The sequence below is a fragment of the Raphanus sativus genome, chromosome 9 (assembly GCF_000801105.2).
Source record: "Raphanus sativus cultivar WK10039 chromosome 9, ASM80110v3, whole genome shotgun sequence".
In the NCBI taxonomy this organism is placed as follows: domain Eukaryota; kingdom Viridiplantae; phylum Streptophyta; class Magnoliopsida; order Brassicales; family Brassicaceae; genus Raphanus; species Raphanus sativus.
This window is the reverse complement of record NC_079519.1, coordinates 8,107,741-8,128,447: the sequence shown is the minus strand read 5'-3', so window position 1 is coordinate 8,128,447 and position 20,707 is coordinate 8,107,741. Positions and strand designations below refer to the sequence as shown.

Genomic DNA, 20,707 nt, shown 5'->3' with positions numbered 1-20,707 from the left:
TCTTCCGGAGTGAACTCAGGGGACCATGGAGCCACAAACATTGGATACCCTGCAATGTTCCAACAAGTCCTTGCCAACATAGATTCCCTTGTTATCGCATTGGAGACTTTAAGTAGATAAGCTCCGTCGCCAATACTGTGGACAAAGATTCTCGGACCAACTCTTGCCCAGATTGCATTAACTACACCGATGATACGACCCATTTTTGGTTGGTCACCGTGAAACCGTGCGTAGATGAAATCGCGAAACTCCTCCTTCGCAGCAACAATGTTCTCATCCGGGATTAGGACGAAAGGAACACCTGAGATATGCTCTGTAGGTGTACCTAATTCCTCCAATTGAGCCGAGGCTTTAAGGAGACTAGCATAGTTTTTTACCGCCGGCGGAGTAGAGATTGAGGTCTCCGACGGTGAACCATCAACTACATCCCGAGTAGCTCCAACAAATGGGCCTTCTGTAGCACAAACTACCCTATCGAGTAGGGGAGAAGTATCACGCTCAGATTCCATAGAGACCGGAATCGAGATATTTGAGGGCGAGTCCAGAGTAAATCTAGGATTTGCGACCTCAACAGGGTTAGTCTTAGCTGGGGAATCACCCATCTCTACCACCTCGGTGGTAATTGCAGCGGCAGCGCATGAAGCACCGGCGAGAGCAGAGGAATTCTTCAGCGAGCGAACAGAAGCAGGGGGCTTTGCAGCACCTTGAAGACGGGCCATTTTAGTCGAGCCCCGAAGAGCATTACGATATTTCTTTTTGGGAGGCATTGAAACAGAGAAGAGGGCAGGAGGGTTCTCGCCGGAACGGCGTGGTGCCGACCAACGGTGGAGATAGGGTTTCGGAACCTTATCGCCTTGCTACTATTCCCAACCAAAACTGTTTAGGGTTAACTTTTTATAGTGACTAGCCCCACCGCTTGCACGGCCCCAAATCCAGGAAATCCCTCCCCTCCGGCTTGGACCTACGGATTAATGTATATTCCGCTTGCCCCTACTCGTATGGGGAAACCCCTCCGGCTTGGACCTACGGTTGGTATACACCGCTTGCCCCTACTCGTATGAAGAAGGATTTATTTGGAGAGGCATAGTACCACCCTGCTGTCCCCGAGAATCGAACTGGCGACCTCGAGTAGGCATGTGTGAGAAGATTCGCTGGGACCACTAGGCCACCAACGCTTCTCAAAAAGAATTAAACTTGTTTTTATTTTAAAAATTTATCATCAGCATCTTTATAAAATTTGTGATGAAAACAAATTATGTATTTATAAAATAATTTGGAGCCCCATTCAAAAAAATTTAATGAATGTTTAAAATTTTCTAGCTATATAAGAATATGTATGTAATAGCATATACCAGGAGGTATGTGTTATAATTTTCAAAGAATGTAGAATTATGCGAATTAATAGAAAAACAGTTTACATTCGCATGTCTCGTATCTTGTAATAGCATGATATATCCAGCGTTAAAAAAAAAAAGAATATGTACTAAAAAGAATTTGGACCCCTTAACTATCAAGACACGGGGGACACGGGATATAGATCCGGGGCGGTCGCACCGGTTTGTCCCCCGTGTTAACCGGTCTTGAGTAGAGGAAGAGTATCAGAGTAACCTGAGGGATATAAATTCACAAGGGAGAGCCCGATCACGCGTTTGCTGTTCATGTCACACTTGATTCTTCTCCAACTACAACAAGAGTGGCTACTAGTCCTCTTCCATCCTCTAGCAATGTCAGGGCGTAGATCCTTACTGAACGAGAGAAAATATGCCTTGAGCTCTAACAACCCTCGTGTTTCACTTTCAGTGCAGCCTCTACATTCTTGCATCTTCATCATCATCATGATTATCATCCATGTTAGACCAGAAATCACCGACTTTGAGGAATACATTTAAGTGCAAAAGGTCAAAAGAAGGAAACAGAGAACATAGAGATGGTTCAAAGTCATTTTATAGCTAAGTCATTTCAAAGGCATGTGATGCAATGTGCGATGTATAAGTCAAATGGGTGTCACAGCAGAAAAATTATATTGCTTACAATTTAAATATGGACAACACGTAAAAGAACTCAAATTTGGAATAAAAATATTGTGTGAGACGATGGAACTCACATGGTCATCCTCTAATTAAGGATTCCAAAAACCTTGAAGATTCAAAAAGAATAATTAAATGCAGAAGCTTATGATATGTATTAAAGGCATTTAAGCAGCATACTCATCATGCTTATAATTATGAGCTTCAAGCAGCCCAATTTGGCCCAGTCATGATGGTTGCTTTGTTTGAGTGATTTGGCGCTTCAAAATCTTTTGATGTGAGTGAATTAGTTCTATCTTTAGAATCTTTTGCTACATCATCTAGCCTATTGCAGATCCTTTCAACTTTAGAATACAATTTATGAGATTTATTTTATCATTACATTAATTTCGTAGTTCTTTATGTTTATAAAGAAATATGTGCACAGTGTAATATGTTACTCATGAATCAGGCAGGCATGAGACTCGGAAGTTGCTTTCATCTGCATCTCAGGTCTGGGCATTTTAATCTGTCCCGAAAATTTGAATCGGAATTGACCTAAAAACACCCGACTCGATACCGAATCGAAAGTTTATAAATACTTATTAGATCCAAATTTTTTTTACGGGAATAGATCTGAACCCGAAATAACCGAACCGAATAGATCTGGACCCGAAAAGAACCGATCTGAATAAACCGACGCAATAAGAACCGTTTATATCCGATTTAAAAACATGTATATCTAAAACTATGATTTTGTGTTATATTTTATATATTTTATTTTATGATTTAGTTAAAATATCTTTTTTATTAACAATCTTTGTTCTTATTTTTGTAACATTTTTTGGTAATGTGAAGTTTTAAATGTAAAATTTAGAGTTAAAAATGTTTTACCATAGTTGATCTTAAGTTATTTTGTAAAATGGTAGATATACATGACAAATTTTGACTATATTTGATGGAATTTAGATATTTCATGTTTTTTTAGATCCTAAATCCGAATCCGATCCGGATTCGATACGAACCTGAAAATTACATGTATACGTGAATCCGACCCGGATTCGAGAAGAACTGATCTGAATCCAAACCAAAAATTTATAAGTATCTATTGGATCTAAATGTGTAGAACCCGTTCAAAAGGAACCGGTCCGAAACCGACCCGAAGAACCGAACGGGCAAGTCTAATCTCAGCGATCTCACCTACCCAACGCCTCATTCCCTTTAATCCCATCCTTCCATTAACACCAGATCCTTGTAGGTGTAGGGGACCCACGTCAAAATTAACCCACGTGTTGAGTTCACACGTTAGGCTTCTACAAAAAGCCCACTTGATACAACACGGGCCTTTATAACTGGCCCAACTACGTTTCCAGCTTTTGCCACCGGCGGGGCCGAGATTGTAGAGAAGACAGGCGAAGGAAGGAAGGAAGGAGAAACATTTTTAACTGAACTGACCGACCGGTAAGAAGAAGCAGCCAGCCATGTCAGGTTTCTCGAGCTTATTTTCTCACAGAAACGGAGGAATCTCTCTATTGCGTCACGGTTCTTCAAAACTCGGATGTTTCTCTCGAGTATCGTTTTCTTCCAGCATCCCAAAACAGTCGAAACGAGATGATGATTATGCTTCTCACGACGCATTTGGTGAGTTTCTCTTTCTGAATTCTCAATTTTTTCATGAATATTTTTGATGGGTTTTGCTAAAAGATTCGAACTTTTTGGGGAAACAAGGAGTTGATATGGAGAAGAGCATATACAACATTCTTACAATCGACCGTTGGGGATCTCTAAACCACATGGATTATAGACAGGCTCGTCTTAGACCAGTTCACGGGAAGCTAGCCTTGAAGTTTCTCAAATGGGTAGTCAAACAGCCAGGTCTGGAGCCTGACCATCTTCTCCACCTGTTCTGCATCACTACGCATATACTCGTTAGAGCTAGAATGTACGACCACGCAAGGCACATCTTGAAGGAGCTGTCTCGAACGGGTGACGACGACAAACCGAGCTTTGTGTTTGGTGCTTTGATGACCACGTACAGGCTATGCAACTCGAACCCTGCTGTTTTCGACATCTTGATTCGTGTGTATACGAGAGAAGGAATGATTAAAGAATCTCTGGAGGTGTTTCGTTTGATGGGTCTTTACGGGTTCAACCCTTCTGTTCACACTTGTAACGCAATGCTGGGATCCATTGTGAAGAGTGATGGGGATGATGTGTCAGTCTGGTCTTTCTTGAAGGAAATGCTCAAGAGGAAGATTTGTCCCGACGTGGCTACCTTCAATATACTAATCAATGCGCTCTGTGCTGAAGGGAACTTTAAAAAGTCTTGTTATCTCATGGAAAAGATGGAGAAGAGTGGTTATCCTCCAACGATAGTTACGTACAACACTGTGCTACATTGGTACTGTAAAAAGGGAAGATTTAAAGCTGCTTTGGAGCTTATAGATCACATGAAGTCCAAAGGGGTTGACGCAGATGTATGTACATATAACATGATTATCAACGATTTGTGCAGAAACAGTAGAAGTGCCAAAGGCTATTTGTTGCTGAGGAAAATGAGGAAGAGGATGGTTTACCCCAACGAAGTCACGTACAATACGCTGATCAATGGGTTTGCAAATGAAGGAAAGGTTCTCATTGCTCGTCAGCTTTTGGATCAGATGTTAACCTTTGGACTTTCCCCGAATCATGTTACTTTCAATGCTTTGATTGATGGGTACATTAGTGAAGGAAACTTTAAAGAGGCTCTGAAGATGTTTCATATGATGGAGGCACAAGGTCTTATCCCTACTGAAGTTAGCTATGGGGTACTTTTAGATGGGTTGTGCAAGCACGCGGAGTTTGATCTAGCGAGGGGGTTTTACATGAGAATGAAGAGAAGTGGGATCTCTGTTGGGCGAATAACATACACTGGAATGATTGATGGGTTGTGCAAGAATGGGTTATTGGATGAAGCGGTTGAGATGCTTGATGAAATGAGCAAAGATGGTATTGATCCTGATATCGTCACATACTCAGCACTTATAAATGGATTTTGCAAGGTGGGGAGGTTTGGAACTGTTAAGGAGATAGTCTGCAGAATTTACCGAGCTGGTCTTAGTCCAAACGGCATCATATACTCAACGCTGATATACAATTACTGCAGGATGGGATGTTTAAAGGAAGCTTTAAGAATTTATGAAGCTATGATCCTTGAAGGCCATACTCCAGACCATTTCACGTTCAATATACTTGTCTCTTCGCTATGTAAAGCTGGTAAAGTGGGTGAAGCCGAAGAGTTTATGCGTCGCATGACAAGTGATGGTATTCTTCATAACGCAGTTGGCTTTGATTGCCTTATCAACGGATATGGAAGCTCCGGTGAAGCGCTAAAAGCGTTCTCTGTATTTGATGAGATGACCAAAGCAGGTCATCACCCAACTTTCTTCACATACGGTGGTCTACTCAAGGGATTATGCAAAGGTGGGCATCTGAAAGAGGCAGAGAAGTTTCTGAAAAGCCTCCTCCATGATGTTCCTGCAGCTGTTGACACTGTAATGTACAACACGCTACTCACTGCAATGTGTGAATCAGGGAACTTGGACAAGGCTGTCTCTCTGTTTGGTGAGATGGTGCAGCGAAGCATTCTGCCTGACGGTTATACATATACCAGTCTTATCTCTGGGTTGTGTAGGAAGGGAAAGACTGTTATTGCCGTACTCTTTGCTAAAGAAGCTGAGGCTCGAGGTAATCTGCTTCCCAACGAGGTGATGTACACATGTTTTGTGGATGGTATGTTCAAAGCTGGCCAGTGGAAAGCTGCTTTTCATTTCCGGGAGGAAATGGAGAAGCTTGGCCTTACCCCTGATGCTGTCACAACAAACGCAATGATTGACGGTTACTCAAGGATGGGGAAAGTAGAGAAGGCCAGTGACCTGCTTTCTGAGACGGAACCTAATCTGACTACCTACAACATCCTATTGCATGTTTATTCAAAGAGGAAAGACATACCAACGACCTTTAAGCTGTATAGATCAATGATACTGAACGGCATTTTACCTGACAAACTCACATGCCATTCTCTTATTCTCGGGATTTGTGAATCCAACGCGTTGGAGATTGGTGTTAAAATCTTGAAAGCGTTCATATGCCGAGGTTTTGAAGTTGACAGGAGCACGTTCAACATGCTAATCTCCAAATGCTGTGCAAACGGAGAGATCAGCAAGGTTTTCGATCTGGTTAACGTCATGAACTTACTGGGAATCTCTCTTGACAAAGTTACTTATGACGCCATTGTAAGCATCCTCAACAGAAACCACAGATTCCAGGAATCTCGCATGGTTTTGCACGCAATGTCGAAGCAAGGCTTATCTCCTGATTGTACCAAGTATATCAGTCTGCTTAACGGTCTTTGTAGAGTGGGTGATATAAAGACTGCGTTTATGCTGAAGGATGAGATGATAGCGCACAAGATATGTCCGCCTAACGTAGCTGAGAGTGCTATGGTGAGAGCGCTTGCAAAATGCGGCAAGGCTGAAGAAGCTACACTGCTTCTTCGTTCCATGCTGAAAAAGAAGTTGGTTCCGACTATTGCTAGTTTCACTACTCTGATGCACTTGTTCTGCAAGAACGGTGACGTTACAGATGCTCTGGAATTGAGAGTCGTTGTGAGAAACTGTGGCCTGAAGCTCGATCTCGTGGCGTACAATGTATTGATTACTGGACTTTGTGATAAAGGTGATATGGTAGCTGCGTTTAAGCTCTATGAAGAGATGAAGCAAGATGGGTTCTTAGCTAATGCGACTACTTACAAAGCTCTCATCAGTGGGATTCTTTCCGTAGATATCCCATTCTCAGAGACTGATATGATCATGGAAGATTTACTTGCAAGAGGATTCATAACATCCTTGAGCTCGTCTCAAGATTCACACAAAACCTTGACAATGGTCATGGAGAAGCTGAAGGCCTTGCAGAGTCACAAGAAGGGATAAACATCAGAACAAGCTTTAAGAGTAAATCGTATGATCCTTTTCCCTAAGCAAATTATCTTTAACGCATCTGCTTCTCTGTAACACGGTAAATCCTTATGTTTATTACTCTTTGGTTGCATATTTAAGAGTCTCGTGTATTTTGTTTTCTGCTTACCAGGTGAAATTGCAGTTTATCACCGTGAAAAGCTGGATGTGCTAGAGAAACCAGCTAAAAAGTTCCCTGAACTTTGTCTGATTTTCAGTATGAATCTTTACGCTATTATTCACTTCTCTGACTAGCAATTAAGTATGCAATCATAGTTATACTTTTGTTTTCTCTTGTTTCAGACAGTTCTTGATGTGAGTGCCAACCAGTTCCAGAAGCTCAAACACTTGAACTTGTGATGTAATGCAGAACAAGACAAGCAAGACAGTGAGAGGTCGGCCTCATTGGCCGTTTTCGCTGACAAACACAAATCAAAGCCATACCCAAAAATATATATTGAAGGTCTTGATTGAGTTTCTTTAAACTCCACGTGTGTTATTAACTGCTGTCTTTACTCCACTTGTGTTAAAGATCTTTATTTGTTTGGTATTTCTTGAACTTTTTTTTGTTCTCTCTTTGCAGAGACAGGGTAGGAAGTGGAACAAACTCTGAATAATAGCTGGAGCCGTGTTGGCAGTTCATGTGCTAACTCCACCTGTAAATCAACCTGAGCTCAATGATTCAAAATGGAAATGGGGAATGAAATGCAGAAACCATGGAAGAAAAGAAAGCAAGAGGTTCTTCTTCTCCTGTGTTCTTTGAGAAATCTTTTGATGAAAATATTGTCGGAATATGGACAGAGAAACTGGTTTGTTTATGTTGGGATGGTGTTTGATGGGATCTTGATGGAGACAGAATCTAGCAGTTCGCCAGATTGCATCACTGGATTTGTTCTATTTTGCAGTACCACTCGTGAGCCTGTAACACAAATATTATTTATTAATATTATCGCTAGATCTTGACCCGTGCGACCGCACGGTATTAATTTTCAGTTTTAGTTTTTTTATACTAAATAATATATTTATAATATTAATCGTTTTATATTGACTAAGTTAGGGGTGGGTATTTGGGTATCCACTCGAATTCGGTTAAAATCTATTCGGATTTGAGTTTTTTTAGTTTAAAGATTCTACCTCTATTCGGGTATTTATAAACTTTGGTTCCGATTTGATTCAGATCTTTGCGGGTTTGATAACCCGTTTAAACTATTTTTGAATTTTCAAAATTTATATATCTTTAAATTTCCCTAAATCTAAAAATAAAAATAATATAACATGTAAATTTGAGTAATGTAAGCCAAAGTACCTAAATTAAAAATTAAAATAGGTTTAACTTGAATATTTGGATGAAGAATAAATATATATTTTAAATATTTTTGGAGTTTTGATTATTGTTTATCTACTTTAAAATGTTTACTTTTGATTATTTTTTATATTTCAAATATTTTAACCAACTTAAAATAGCTTATATCTTGGATATTAATTCGAAAAAATAGCTAACATATTGAAGTATATAAATATGATTTAAATACATTTGAATATCCGAAATATTTCGTTCGGATGAAGTTTGGTTATGGTTCTCTAGATACCAAAATGGTAAAACCGTTTGGATATTATCTAGTTTCGGTTCAAATATGCTAATACTTTTTCGTTCAAATTTTTTAAATGAAAAGTTGATATTATAATTTTCAGAATCGTTTGTCTAATAAAAATATATTTTTTTGAATTTGACATTGATTTAATGGAGAAGTTAATGAAGTGTATTTAATTTAAATTTAATTTGGAAAATACATTAATTGAAGTGGAAAAGACATCATTAAAATAGGAAATATTATTTAATGTCAGTGGCATACCATTGTAAATAAAAGTGAAAATTAACGGGTATTTTATATGGGTACTTCTCTTTTAATAATATAGATTTGCTTATCAATGTGTAGATTGTCTGTTAGTTTTCTAACAATGTTTTATTGCATTCACACCAATTTGCGTTTATATCAATATTGTACAAAAAAATTGGTTGCACCCTTCAGGAATAAATTTAAAATATACGCATGCATGTCACAGCTAATAATACTCAACAAATATTTTTTTTTTTTTGCTAAAAATTATATCAAAAGTTTAGTGTCATAGCTTATGTAATTACATATGTACAAGAAAACTATAACAGCTAGTGGCTTAAGAAAATAGGTATGTGATCGATGCTGGATGACATTTTAAATTATAATTTCCTCAAATAACAATCGTTGTTAGGACAAATAAATATTATTTACTCATTTCAGTTTAAAATTAACTAAAGTAATCATTATTATCACACTTTAGCAAAAAAAAAAATCATTATTATCACACAAATGGGTTATTTTCAAAATGCTTATGGTTATAATTCTTTTGAAAGGAATTCATACAAATTTGAAAAATGAAAAAACATCTGAAATATATAACGAGAATTATTATTAAAAAATAAATAAATTGAGACAACAGTGCCAGCAAGTCACCTACTTTGCTTAGCATCGGTATGAACCAAAATATATGTCCTAAATTAACAACCGTTAACCAGCTCATTCTCCGTTCAGAAACCTAAAGACATCACGTGACTGAGTTTAACTCCGTTTATATAGAACGTTAGAAAGAGAGAAGAAGCAAAAAAAAAAAGCTTATAGAAAGAAAAGAAAAACGAAGAAAAATCAGAAAGAGAGAGAAAGAAGAAAAGTCTCTCTTTTTTTTTTCTTCTTCTCCCAGATTCTCTCCTCCTCCTGCGAGATCAAATCTTCGTTCTCTCTCACCTTCCTTGGTTTTCTCGGCGGCTCCATCTCTTTTTTTTTTCTTTTCTCAGAATCGTTTGTTTCCATTTTTCTCGGGACAAATCTTTCTCCCTTCTGCAGAGGCCATGTCGGTACGTTCTTTAAAGTGTTTTTTTTTTTGTTTCTGTTTCGTGATATATGCTACCTTCGTATTCGATTTGATAAGTTTGGAGAATTCAGTTTCATTTCGTAAGTTAGATGTTATGTTTCATTTTGATCGGTAGGGTTTTCGTTTTTTTTTTGGTTCTGTTCCTTCAGCTGGTTTGTTCGGTAAATAGATGTGATTTTTGATGAGCTTGCTGGTAATTCTTATCCTGGATCTCTCGGTTTTTCACTTTTTAAAAAGTTTCGATCTTTGTCTTCTACTGTATTATTCAATCTGAATTTGATTGAATTTTAAGCTCAGATTCAGAGACTGATTTCTCAATTAGTTTCTGATACGGTGAAGTTGTCTTGTGTGTTGTTAGCTTTTATAATTAGTTGAACTATTGATATTGTGTGTGATATTTTGTTTAGGGACAGGCACAAGATCTTTTTATGCCTTGTGAATACGTTTGCACACTCCATTTTAGAAATGTCTTGAACTTTACAAAACATGTGATGAATATACAATCACAATTCATCTGATTGGGGCTCAAAAGGGTTTACACATTGAGTTTAGAGAGTTTAACTTGTTTCTTGATGTTTTTTTTGGTTTTACCAATTGGTGTGTTTCAGGACAAAGGTCGTCCCTTGCCGAAGTTTGGTGAATGGGATGTGAATGATCCAGCATCTGCTGAAGGTTTCACAGTGATATTCAACAAAGCTAGGGATGAGAAAAAGACCGGTGGCAAACCCGGATCACCCGGTAAATCCACTGATGGTCATGCTAAGTCCGGAGGAGGAGGAGGAGATCCTAGTAAACCTCAGCCTGTAAGTTTCTTTCTCTTTCTTTGTCTAGCTATATCTTCTCTTTCTCGATCCATCATCTTCACACATTAATTACTGTCTCTTTTCATTTCAGAAAAAGTGGCTCTGCTGCATGCAGTCTCCGTCTGTGGACTCTTGATTGACACTAAAAGATGGATTTGTTTGCTGCGCAAAGAAAAAAAGAGAGAGTCACATTGCTTAGACATCTAAAAGCAATGTTCTTTTTTTTTTTAATGTTTTATTGTCTTTCTTGAAGTACCGACGACAACAAAAGGTTACTAAGATAAGTTGGAGCCACCCCCCTTTAGTATCACGATTATGATTCCTTCTTTGAAGTTGTTTCTTCTATGAAAAAAAATGTTGTAAAATCGTGTTGTCACTTTTATTGGAAAAGAAAAAGAAAACATAGTAGTTATTGTGTATTTAACTCATAGTAGTTATTGTGTCTTTTTTTCCTTTATTTTAAATTATATTCTGTTCTTCGACCCAAAAAAAGTTATAATGTATACTGTGTATGGATGTTGATCCTTGTGTTTTACCTTTTACTCATCAGACAAGTTATTATTACGTGTTATTACTCTTCACTTGCCACGAAAAATATGTAGATCCCTCGAATGAAATTTTTTTTGCAAACCCTTTGTTTACAATTTTTTTTTTGCAAATCCTTTGTTTACAATCGCACACAGAATAGAACACAAATACGAATCCAACACACATATGGGATTTGGGTAGACTTATGGGCTTTTTGCTAGCTTATGCTGGGTATTAAGCTAAGGCCTTAACCGAGACTGAAGGGGAGACCTTTTATATGATCCTACGAATTTTATAAAACAAAAGACGTGAAACGTTTTCTACGTTGCAATAAATTTGAGTTTTGCTTCTTTCGGTCAAAGTGAAAAAAAAAAAGAAAAACAAAACACAGAAAAGGGTGTGCATCAAATTTTGTGATGATCAACCGTGGTACTCAATCCCGAGAAAGTTAAAAAGAAAACAACGGGAACAGAAATCTAAAAGGTTAAGAAAATTCAGTGTAAATCAATTGATAAATGTGTGATTCATCTGTATCATTACTCTCATTTATTATGTGCATACCGTGTGTTGGTATATATACGTACATAATACAAGGACGATGTATCTAAAGAGTCGAGAGAAAAGAAAAGAAAGTGAAGATATGTCGGCATCTGACGAGAAGAAGTTGTCGGTTCCGTCGTCCCATGTTACCATCAAAGTTAAAAGTCAGGTACTTGAATATATATTACGAGTACATGTAGATCTACAACCACTAGATACTACATGGATTAACCATCACTGAGTTTATTTTATAAAATATAACAGGATAATGTAGATGTGTACTTCCGGATGAAGAGGGACGTTGAGGTCAGTGCCGTCTTAAATTTTTCTCTTGCCTTAGGCAAAATATAAAATAAAGACCCTTTTATAAAAAAAATTCAACTTTTATTTATTGTACTTCTGTAAATTAAAACAAAAAAATTGTGGTATTCAATTTTTTTTTGAAATATGAGTTTCTGTGTGTAAATTAGGTTTTGTTAATGGAAAAATGAGAAAAGTGAAAGATAATTTTTTTTTGTTTTTATTGTATTTCAGTTAGGTTTAGTTAATCATAGACCTTTTAATTATAATTTTATCAACTAATTGATAATTTAACAAATAAAATAGACTTTTTTAATAAGTAAAATTAACACTAAAAAAATTTAGACCCATGGATTCATGGCAATTGTCCATGTTGCCATGGGTTAGAGCCGGGCCTGGTTGAGGTCCGTAAGATGATGGAAGCATTTTCCGACAAAGTTGGAAAACAAATGTCTGCCTTAGTCTTTTTTTCGACGGAGTTCGTATTAAACCCAATCAAACTCCCAAAGAGGTATTTTATTATTGCTATAAGGTTTGATCTTTGTTTACGAATAATTTCTCTATATATTGAGGAAAGAAAAGAGTTTGCAGCTCGACCTCGAAGAAGGAGATGAAATTGACGCACTTGGCCACCAGATAGGAGGGCTCAGCTTTTGTGCGCTATCAGAACTGTCTTAATTAGTACGACGGGTTCACACAAATTTTTATATTTATTTAATTATTTTCATCTATTTCTATCAACACAAAAGTTGGATATTGATCGACTTTGATAACTTAATAAGAGTGGAGTAATCTATGCAGGAATGTGTTTTTTTTTATGTAGAATTCATACAAATGAGATATTGATCGACTTTGATAACTTAACAAGAACAAATCATTGTCAATATGAGCATCCTTGGAGACCTTGGCCCCCATTATGACTAGTCAATATATATAATAAAATGGGTATATAATTAGATCTAATTTTTAGCCTTACTTGTCGTCTAGCTCACGTGCCAAAATAGTCTTATTTGCCCATCAAGCTCCACGCAATTTTGTTTTCCCTCGGAATATACAAATTTTCTCTTGATTATAAGAGTTGGGCCATAGCATACCAATAATGAAATTAATTAAATACTTGTAAAACAACAGTCATATCATAAAAATATGGACCGTGTATATGCTCCTGAGGTAGCATGTATAAAGTTTAACTAATGGTAACAGAAAGTAAATTAGTGCGAATTACTCGCCTACTATTAGGTTAACCAGCGACCAACCAGAAACTGCCAAATGTCAACTGAATACACTTTCCTCCTCTCTCTTCTCTGTCTCTTTCTCTGTCACTGACTTTGCGCATCTCTGATTACACAAAAAACAAGAAAAATTTAAAAACTATATCTTTTCCGGAGTTCAAATCTTTTTTTGTCCCTTTTCGTTTTCCATAGACGTCGACGACGCGAAATATATCTTCTTTTTATTTTTATTTTTGGTTTATATCGTCCTCTCTCTCTTGCTCCTTTATATTCTTTTCTTGAGTTTACTTGAGGCGGCTTCGGTTTCTCGTCTCTGGGTTTTCATCTTCAGTCCGTAGAGATCAGAGGTACAAATTCGTATTCGATCATTCGAGAGATCTCTTCCTGTTTGCTTTCTAGGTTGATGAAGAGAAACTTCATAATTTTCTTTTAGATTAGCCCTCTTTGATTATTGATAGGCGATTGGATTAGAGCAGGCAGATCAATTAAATATGGAAAATCTTTTAATCTTTTATTAATCTTTCCATTAATAACCTCTTGTTGTTAGGGTTATGTGTACTGTTGATTTTGCTTAATTTGGTTTAATTACCCCTCCCCCCATTAGTGGAATCGTTCCTGAATCAACAGAGAACTGTGTGTGTCTCTTTCTCTTGTCTGTGTTAATAGGTGTTGAATCTTGCTTTTTCTCTGTCTTCGTGGCTTTATAAAGAGGGAGAGCATGTGAAATGGTTGCTAAGAAAGGATGTAGAGACTCTTCAGATTCTTCTCCTTCCGTGGAGGTTGGAGAGATAGACACAAGCTCTCCTTTTCAATCTGTTAAAGATGATGTTAGTCTCTTTGGTCGCGAAGGTGCCTTTTCTACTGAAAAGCAGCCCCTCATTCAAAACCCAATCCTCAATCCGCTGAGGTAAACAAACACTTTCTCCAGTTTCAATTGGATTCACAAACAGTTAAGGAGATTCTTGAGTTGTGTTGTGGTTTTTGTAGAAAGTTTTGGTGAAGCAAAAAGAGCTTCACTTGGCCCAGAAAGAGTTGAACAAGTTAAAAGGAACATCTTAAGAACGCTGAAACCGTCAGAGAGCAAGCCTTGAGTGAGCTCGAGTGGGCTAAGAGAACTGTTGATGAGCTTACTCGCAAGCTTGAAGCGGTTAATGAGTCGAGAGATTCTGCTAATAAAGTCACTGAAGCTGCCAAGAGTCTGATCAAAGAAGCCAAACCAGGGAATGTTTTTGCGTCTAGCAGTAGTGATGATATGGAGCAGTATGGAATGGTGTGTAAGGAGCTTGATACAGCCAAAAGCAAGAGCTGCAAAAGATCCGTCAGGTCTCGAATGAGGTTTCTGAAACAAAGACTGTTGCTTTAACCAAAGAAGAGGAAGCTAAGGAAGTGACTAAGGTTTGTTTTGAGAAGATTGAGTTACTTAGAAAGGAGATAGCATATGTTAATGAATCTGTCGAACAGACCAAGCTTGCGTGTTCTCAGTCCCGCAAAGAACAAGCTGAGATCTTTTCAGAGAAGGAGATTCAGCACCAATCTTATAAAGCTGGCATGGAAGAAACTGCTCGCTTTGAAGAGCAAGTTTGATCCTGAGTTTGCGAAAAAGCTTGAAGCGCAGTTGACTGAGACGTATAACGAGATTGATGAACTGCAGAAGCAGATGGAGACTGCGAAAGCGTCTGACGTGGAGTCTGTTAACGGTGTGAGCTTGGAACTGAAAGAAGCAGAGGGTTTACTCGAGAAGGTGGCTGGAGAAGAGAAGTCTTTGCAAGAGTCAGTGGAGTCTCTTAAAGCAGAACTATTGAAAGTGAAGAAGGAAGCGCAGTGAAGTTGAAGCCAAGAAGGCTGAGATCGAATCTGTGGCTGAAAATCTTAATCTGAAGCTTAGCAAAAGCAAGAGCAAGCTTGAAGAATGTGTTGGAGAGGAAGGTAAAGAAAAGGTTGTGTTGGAAGATATGAATCATATAAGTTCTGAGACGGAAGCTGCTCGACGAGAAGCTGATGAAATGAGAAACAAAGCCGAGGAGCTAAGGAAGGAAGCTGATACCGCGCATCTGGCTCTTGAAGAGATAGAGCTGAACTTGAGGGCTGCTCTTGATGAAGCCGAAGAAGCAAAAGCTGCAGAGGCAAAGGCGCTTGAACATATAAAGTCCATGTCTGAAAAAACCAACGCTGCACGTAACTCCACATCGTCTGAGTCTGGAGCTCAGAGCATCACGCTCTCTCAGGAGGAGTTCAAGTCTCTGAGCAAGAGAGCTGAGGTATCCGATAAGTTAGCGGATATGAAAGTGGCGGCTGCGCTGGCTCAGGTGGAAGCAGTGAGAGCTAGCGAAAACGAGACGCTGAAGAAGTTAGAGACGACGTAAGAGGAGATTGAGAAGCTAAAGGCTGCAACAGAAGAGGCACTGAAGAAAGCAGCTATGGCTGATGCTGCAATGAAAGCGGTCGAAGGAGAGCTCAGGAGGTGGCGGGAAAGAGATCAGAAGAAAGCTGAAGAAGCAGCGGCGAGGATTCTTGTAGAGGCTGAGGCCAGGATGTCTGTTGAATCATCACCGCATCACCACTACTACAAAGACGCAAAACAGAAACCTGTACACAAGAAACTAGAGAAGACGAGGACTTCTGTGGTGTCAAAGAAAGTGTTAATGTCGAATCTAAGTGAAATCTTTAGTAGAAAGAAGAATCAAGCAGAGTGGGGTTCTCCTTCTTACCTCCCTGGAGAGAAACCCATTTGATGTGTTGTTTCTTTTTTTTTTTTTCAAGATTTGAGAATTTTTGTTATTGTGAGCATTGAGAAAGTTTTGTAATAAAAGAAGGTTGTGGTTTGAGATCAGAGAGGCAGTTGCAGCTTTGGTCTGTAATGTGAGTGAAAATGGTTTGTTACTGTAAATTGGATCAAAGCTATTTAGGTTGCTTTTATTTTTATCTCATTGTTGTTATTTGTGAAATGTTTTTTTTTGTTTCTTAGGTAAGCCACAATTTTGAGACAAATCTCTAGAAAGAAACACGTTTAACATTTAACAATACCGACGAGGATGGTTGATATGATTAAGAGTTGTATGGAGCAGATGGGTCAGCATTCCGAGTCTTTCTTGAGCGTGAAGACTGTCTTTTAGATAATGTTTCTGATCATGGGGAAAAAACAAATCATTCCAGACATATTTTACATATTCTTTTAACAAATTTTAAATTTATTTATTAAAAAGAAACATATTATACCTTCTGTTTTCTAAAAAGTGTCCTTTTAACATTTTAATGCAAATTAAAATTGCTTTCAGCCTATATTAATTGTAAACTGCATTGATCTTCTATAAAAAAAATTATCTCAAATATTATTGGTTAAATATATATAATATATAAAAAGATAAACGCATTTTAATCATTTTAATTAGTGTTAAAATGTGAAATCGATATTTCTCAAAAAATGGAGGAAATAACTAAAGGAATAAAATAAAAATTATTGATTTTCCGCATTATAAATTAAATAAGAATAAACATTAATAATGATACTTGAGTGGTATCAAACTAATAATCTTGTTTTGAACTAAAGTAAAAAAAAAGAAAGATCTTTACCGATAATAGTGTTGAATCTTGCTTTTTCTCTGTCTTCGTGGCTTTATAAAGAGGGAGAGCATGCAAAATGGTTGCTAAGAAAGGACGTAGAGACTCTTCAGATTCTTCTCCTTCCATGGAGGTTGGAGAGATAGACACAAGCTCTCCTTTTCAATCTGTTAAAGATGATGTCAATCTTTTCGGTCTCGAAGCTGCCTTTTCTGCTGAAAAGCAGCCCCTCATTCGAAAACCCAGTCCTCAATCCGCTGAGGTAAACAAACACTTTCTTCAGTTTCAATTGGATTCACAAACTGTTAAAGAGGTTCTTGAGTTGTGTTGTGGTTTTTGCAGAAAGTTTTGGTAAAGCAAACGGAGCTTCACTTGGCACAGAAAGAGTTGAACAAGTTAAAGGAACAGTTTAAGAACGCTGAAACCGTCAGAGAGCAAGCCTTGAGTGAGCTCGAGTGGGCTAAGAGAACTGTTGATGAGCTTACTCGCAAGCTTGAAGCGGTTAATGAGTCGAGAGATTCTGCTAATAAAGTCACTGAAGCTGCCAAGAGTCTGATCAAAGAAGCCAAACCAGGGAATGTTTTTGCGTCTAGCAGTAGTGATGATATGGAGCAGTATGGAATGGTGTGTAAGGAGCTTGATACAGCCAAAAGCAAGAGCTGCAAAAGATCCGTCAGGTCTCGAATGAGGTTTCTGAAACAAAGACTGTTGCTTTAACCAAAGAAGAGGAAGCTAAAGAAGTGACTAAGGTTTGTTCTGAGGAGATTGAGTTGCTTAGAAAGGAGATCGCAGCTGTTAATGAATCAGTTAAACAGACCAAGCTTGCATGTTCTCAAGCTCGAAAAGAACAAGCTGAGATCTTTTCAGAGAAGGAGATTCAGCAGCAATCTTATAGAGCTGGCATGGAAGAGTCTGCCAAGAAACTTCTCGCTTTGAAGAGCGAGTTTGATCCTGAATTTGCGAAAAAGCTTGAAACGCAGTTGACTGCGACGTAAAACGAGATTTATGAACTGCAGAAGCAGATGGAGACTGTGAAAGCGTCGGATGTGGAGTCTGTTAATGGTGTGAGCTTGGAGCTGAAAGAAGCAAAGGGTTTACTCGAGAAGGTGGCTGGAGAAGAGAAGTCTTTGCAAGAGTCAGTGGAGTCTCTTAAAGCAGAACTATTGAAAGTAAAGAAGGAAGTGCAGTGAAGTTGAAGCCAAGAAGGCTGAGATCGAATCTGTGGCTGAAAATCTTAATCTGAAGCTTAGCAAAAGCAAGAGCGAGCTTGAAGAATGTGTTGCAGAGGAAGGTAAAGCAAAGGCTGCGTTGAAAGATATGATGTCAACCTTGAATCAGATAAGTTCTTAAACGGAAGCTGCTCGACGAGAAGCTGATGAAATGAGAAACAAAGCCGAGGAGCTAAGGAAGGAAGCTGAAACCGCGCATCTGGCTCTTGAAGAGACATAGCTGAATTTGAGGGTTGCTCTTGATGAAGCCGAAGAAGCAAAATCTGCAGAGGCGAAGGCGCTTGAACAGATAAAGTCCATGTCTGAAAAAACCAACGCTGCACGTAACTCCACATCGTCTGAGTCTGGAACTCAGAGCATCACGCTCTCTCAGGAGGAGTTCAAGTCTCTGAGCAAGAGAGCTGAGGTATCTGATAAGTTAGCGGATATGAAAGTGGCGGCTGCGCTGGCTCAGGTGGAAGCAATGAGAGCTAGCGAAAATGAGACGCTGAAGAAGTTAGAGACGACGCAAGAGGAGATTGAGAAGCTAAAGACTGCAACGGAAGATGCACTGAAGAAAGCATCTATGGCTGATGCTGCAAAGAAAGCGGTATAAGGAGAGCTCATGAGGTGGCGGGAAAGAGATCAGAAGAAAGCAGAGGAAGCAGCGGCGAGGATTCTTGTAGAAGCTGAGGCCATGATGTCTTTTGAATCATCACCGCAGCACCACTACTACAAAGATGCAAAACAGAAACATGTACACAAGAATATGGAGAAGACGAGGACTTATGTGGTGTCAAAGAAAGTGTTAATGCTAAATCTAAGTGGAATCTTTAGGAGAAAGAAGAATCAAGCGGAGTGGGGTTCTCCTTCTTACCTCCCTGGAGAGAAACTCATTTGATGTGTTGTTTCTTTTCTTTTTTTCAAGATTTAAAGAACTTTTGTTATTGTGAACATTGAGAAAGTTGTGTGATAAAAGAAGTTTGTGGTTTGAGAACAGAGAGGCAGTTGCAGCTTTGGTCTGTAATGTGAGAGAAACTGATTTATTGCCGTAAATTGGATCAAAGCTATTTAGGTTGATTTTATTTTTATCTCTTTGTTGTTATTTGTGAAATGTTTTTTTTTTGTTTTTTAGGTAAAATACAATTTTGAGAGGAAGTTGTGGAAAGAAACACGTTTAACATTTAACAATACCGACGAGGATGGTCGATATGATTAAGAGTTGTATGGAGCAGATGTGTCAGCATTCGAAGCCTGTCCCAAAATAAAAGCGATGGATGCTTTCTTGAGCGTGAAGACTGTCTTTTAGATAATGTTTCTGATCATGGGGAAAAAACAAATAATTCGAGACATATTTTACATATTCTTTTAACAAATTTTAAATTTATTTATTAAAAAAAACATATTATACCTTTTGTTTTCTAAAAACTGTCTTTTTAACATTTTAATGCAAATTAAAATTACTTTCAGCTTAATATTAATTATAAATTGCATTTATCTTCTATAAATTTTTATTTATCTCAAATATTATTGGTTAAAGATATATAATATATAAAAAGATAAATGCATTTTAATCATTTTTTATCAGTGTAAAAATGTGAAATCGATATTTCTCAAAAAACGGAGGAAATAATAAAAGGAATAAAATAAAAATTATTGATTTTTCCGCATTATAAATTAAATAAGAATAAACATTAATAATGATACTTGAGTGGTATCAAATTAATAATCTTGTTTTAAACTAAAGTAAAAAAAGAATGATATTTACCGATAATAGTGTTCGACAATTTTTCTAAATAGTCCACTAGAGTCAAAGTGATCAATTTTTTTTTTTTAATTCTAGATAATTATGCTATTACAAACTATGAGAATGTTATAGACGATTTTACATCCGACAATTCTATCCGTCACCATCATATCGAATTCATGTCTAACGGTACTCTTTGCGCCATGCTGTAGAATCTCTTGTAAGTTTTCTCTCTCTTAACTCGCATAATTCCGTCTTCACTGAGATTCGAAACCCAGACCTCTTGGTGTAGAAGCATTAATGAATCCTTAGTCAAACCACTGGACCAAAGGAACTTCCACTTAAAATAATATATATATATATATATATAATCAAGAATATTTGATTTATCTTCTACTTGATTTTTTCTTTTTTTTTAAACGTCTAGAATCGATTAATTATGCTATTACAATGATGAGAATATTACAAAGACGATTCTACAGCCGACAATTCTACCTTCCGGTGAGAATACACGCCTGACTGCACCACTCTATGAGCCGTCCTATGAGATCTATGTTCGCTGGTACGCCCTGCACCAAGCTGAAGATCTCCTGTAACCTGTTTCTCCATAAGCTGCATAATTTGGTATTTTCTGGAGTTTGAATCCCAGACCTCCAGATGTAGAAGCAATTGAATCTTTAGTCAAACCACTAGACCAAAGGGGCTTCCACACTTGATTTTTTCTTAGTTCATAAATATTTTATTAGTTCATCTATTTTTTTCCTTAATTATTAGAAGTTTTTCAAAATTTTAATAAGAACATATAAATTTAAAGATATACACATTTAATGATCAAATTATGTTTATTAAAGGGAAAATGACAGTTATAATCTCGTTTATAAATT

At 37.6% G+C, this 20,707-nt stretch overlaps 3 protein-coding genes and 2 pseudogenes across 5 annotated transcripts; all 5 read left to right on the top strand.

Annotated features, from left to right (window-relative positions):
* Window positions 1-3,382: 3,382 nt before the first annotated feature.
* On the top strand, window positions 3,383-7,949 carry LOC108823416 (pentatricopeptide repeat-containing protein At5g55840). Of its 3 annotated transcripts, none has more exons than XR_008938831.1 (5): window positions 3,383-3,647; window positions 3,735-7,004; window positions 7,134-7,217; window positions 7,308-7,463; window positions 7,584-7,949. XR_008938831.1 is itself a non-coding variant. In XM_056994582.1 (2 exons), exons 1-2 carry the CDS (start codon window positions 3,488-3,490, stop codon window positions 6,974-6,976), a joined length of 3,402 nt encoding a protein of 1,133 aa, XP_056850562.1. In that variant the 5' UTR covers window positions 3,383-3,487; the 3' UTR covers window positions 6,977-7,087. The 3 variants fall into 3 exon arrangements, 1 of the variants encoding a protein (XP_056850562.1); XR_008938830.1 differs by having other exon boundaries at window positions 7,304-7,463; XM_056994582.1 differs by lacking the exons at window positions 7,134-7,217; window positions 7,308-7,463; window positions 7,584-7,949 and having other exon boundaries at window positions 3,735-7,087.
* Window positions 7,950-9,643: 1,694 nt separating this feature from the next.
* Window positions 9,644-11,129, top strand: LOC108824057 (protein NOI4). The gene is made up of 3 exons (XM_018597391.2): window positions 9,644-9,890; window positions 10,516-10,710; window positions 10,802-11,129. Exons 1-3 carry the CDS (start codon window positions 9,885-9,887, stop codon window positions 10,844-10,846), a joined length of 246 nt encoding a protein of 81 aa, XP_018452893.1. The 5' UTR covers window positions 9,644-9,884; the 3' UTR covers window positions 10,847-11,129.
* A 142-nt stretch (window positions 11,130-11,271) lies between these two features.
* Window positions 11,272-12,756, top strand: LOC108824666 (putative small ubiquitin-related modifier 7). Its single transcript, XM_018598074.2, is given in 5 exon segments — window positions 11,272-11,947; window positions 12,043-12,084; window positions 12,483-12,543; window positions 12,546-12,589; window positions 12,670-12,756. Coding segments are annotated over 5 exon segments (345 nt in total). The 5' UTR covers window positions 11,272-11,836.
* Window positions 12,757-13,524: 768 nt separating this feature from the next.
* Window positions 13,525-16,586, top strand: LOC108824665 (WEB family protein At5g55860-like; annotated as a pseudogene).
* A 299-nt stretch (window positions 16,587-16,885) lies between these two features.
* Window positions 16,886-19,167, top strand: LOC108826694 (WEB family protein At5g55860-like; annotated as a pseudogene).
* Window positions 19,168-20,707: the final 1,540 nt, after the last annotated feature.

Excerpts from the sequence above, each read along its gene's own strand:
- LOC108823416 (XM_056994582.1), top strand. The coding sequence starts at position 3,488 with ATGTCAGGTTTCTCGAGCTTATTTTCTCACAGAAACGGAGGAATCTCT. Across the intron at positions 3,648-3,734 it reads TGCTTCTCACGACGCATTTG|GAGTTGATATGGAGAAGAGC; the intron begins GTGAGTTTCTCT and ends TGGGGAAACAAG.
- LOC108824057 (XM_018597391.2), top strand. Across the intron at positions 10,711-10,801 it reads ATCCTAGTAAACCTCAGCCT|AAAAAGTGGCTCTGCTGCAT; the intron begins GTAAGTTTCTTT and ends TTTTCATTTCAG.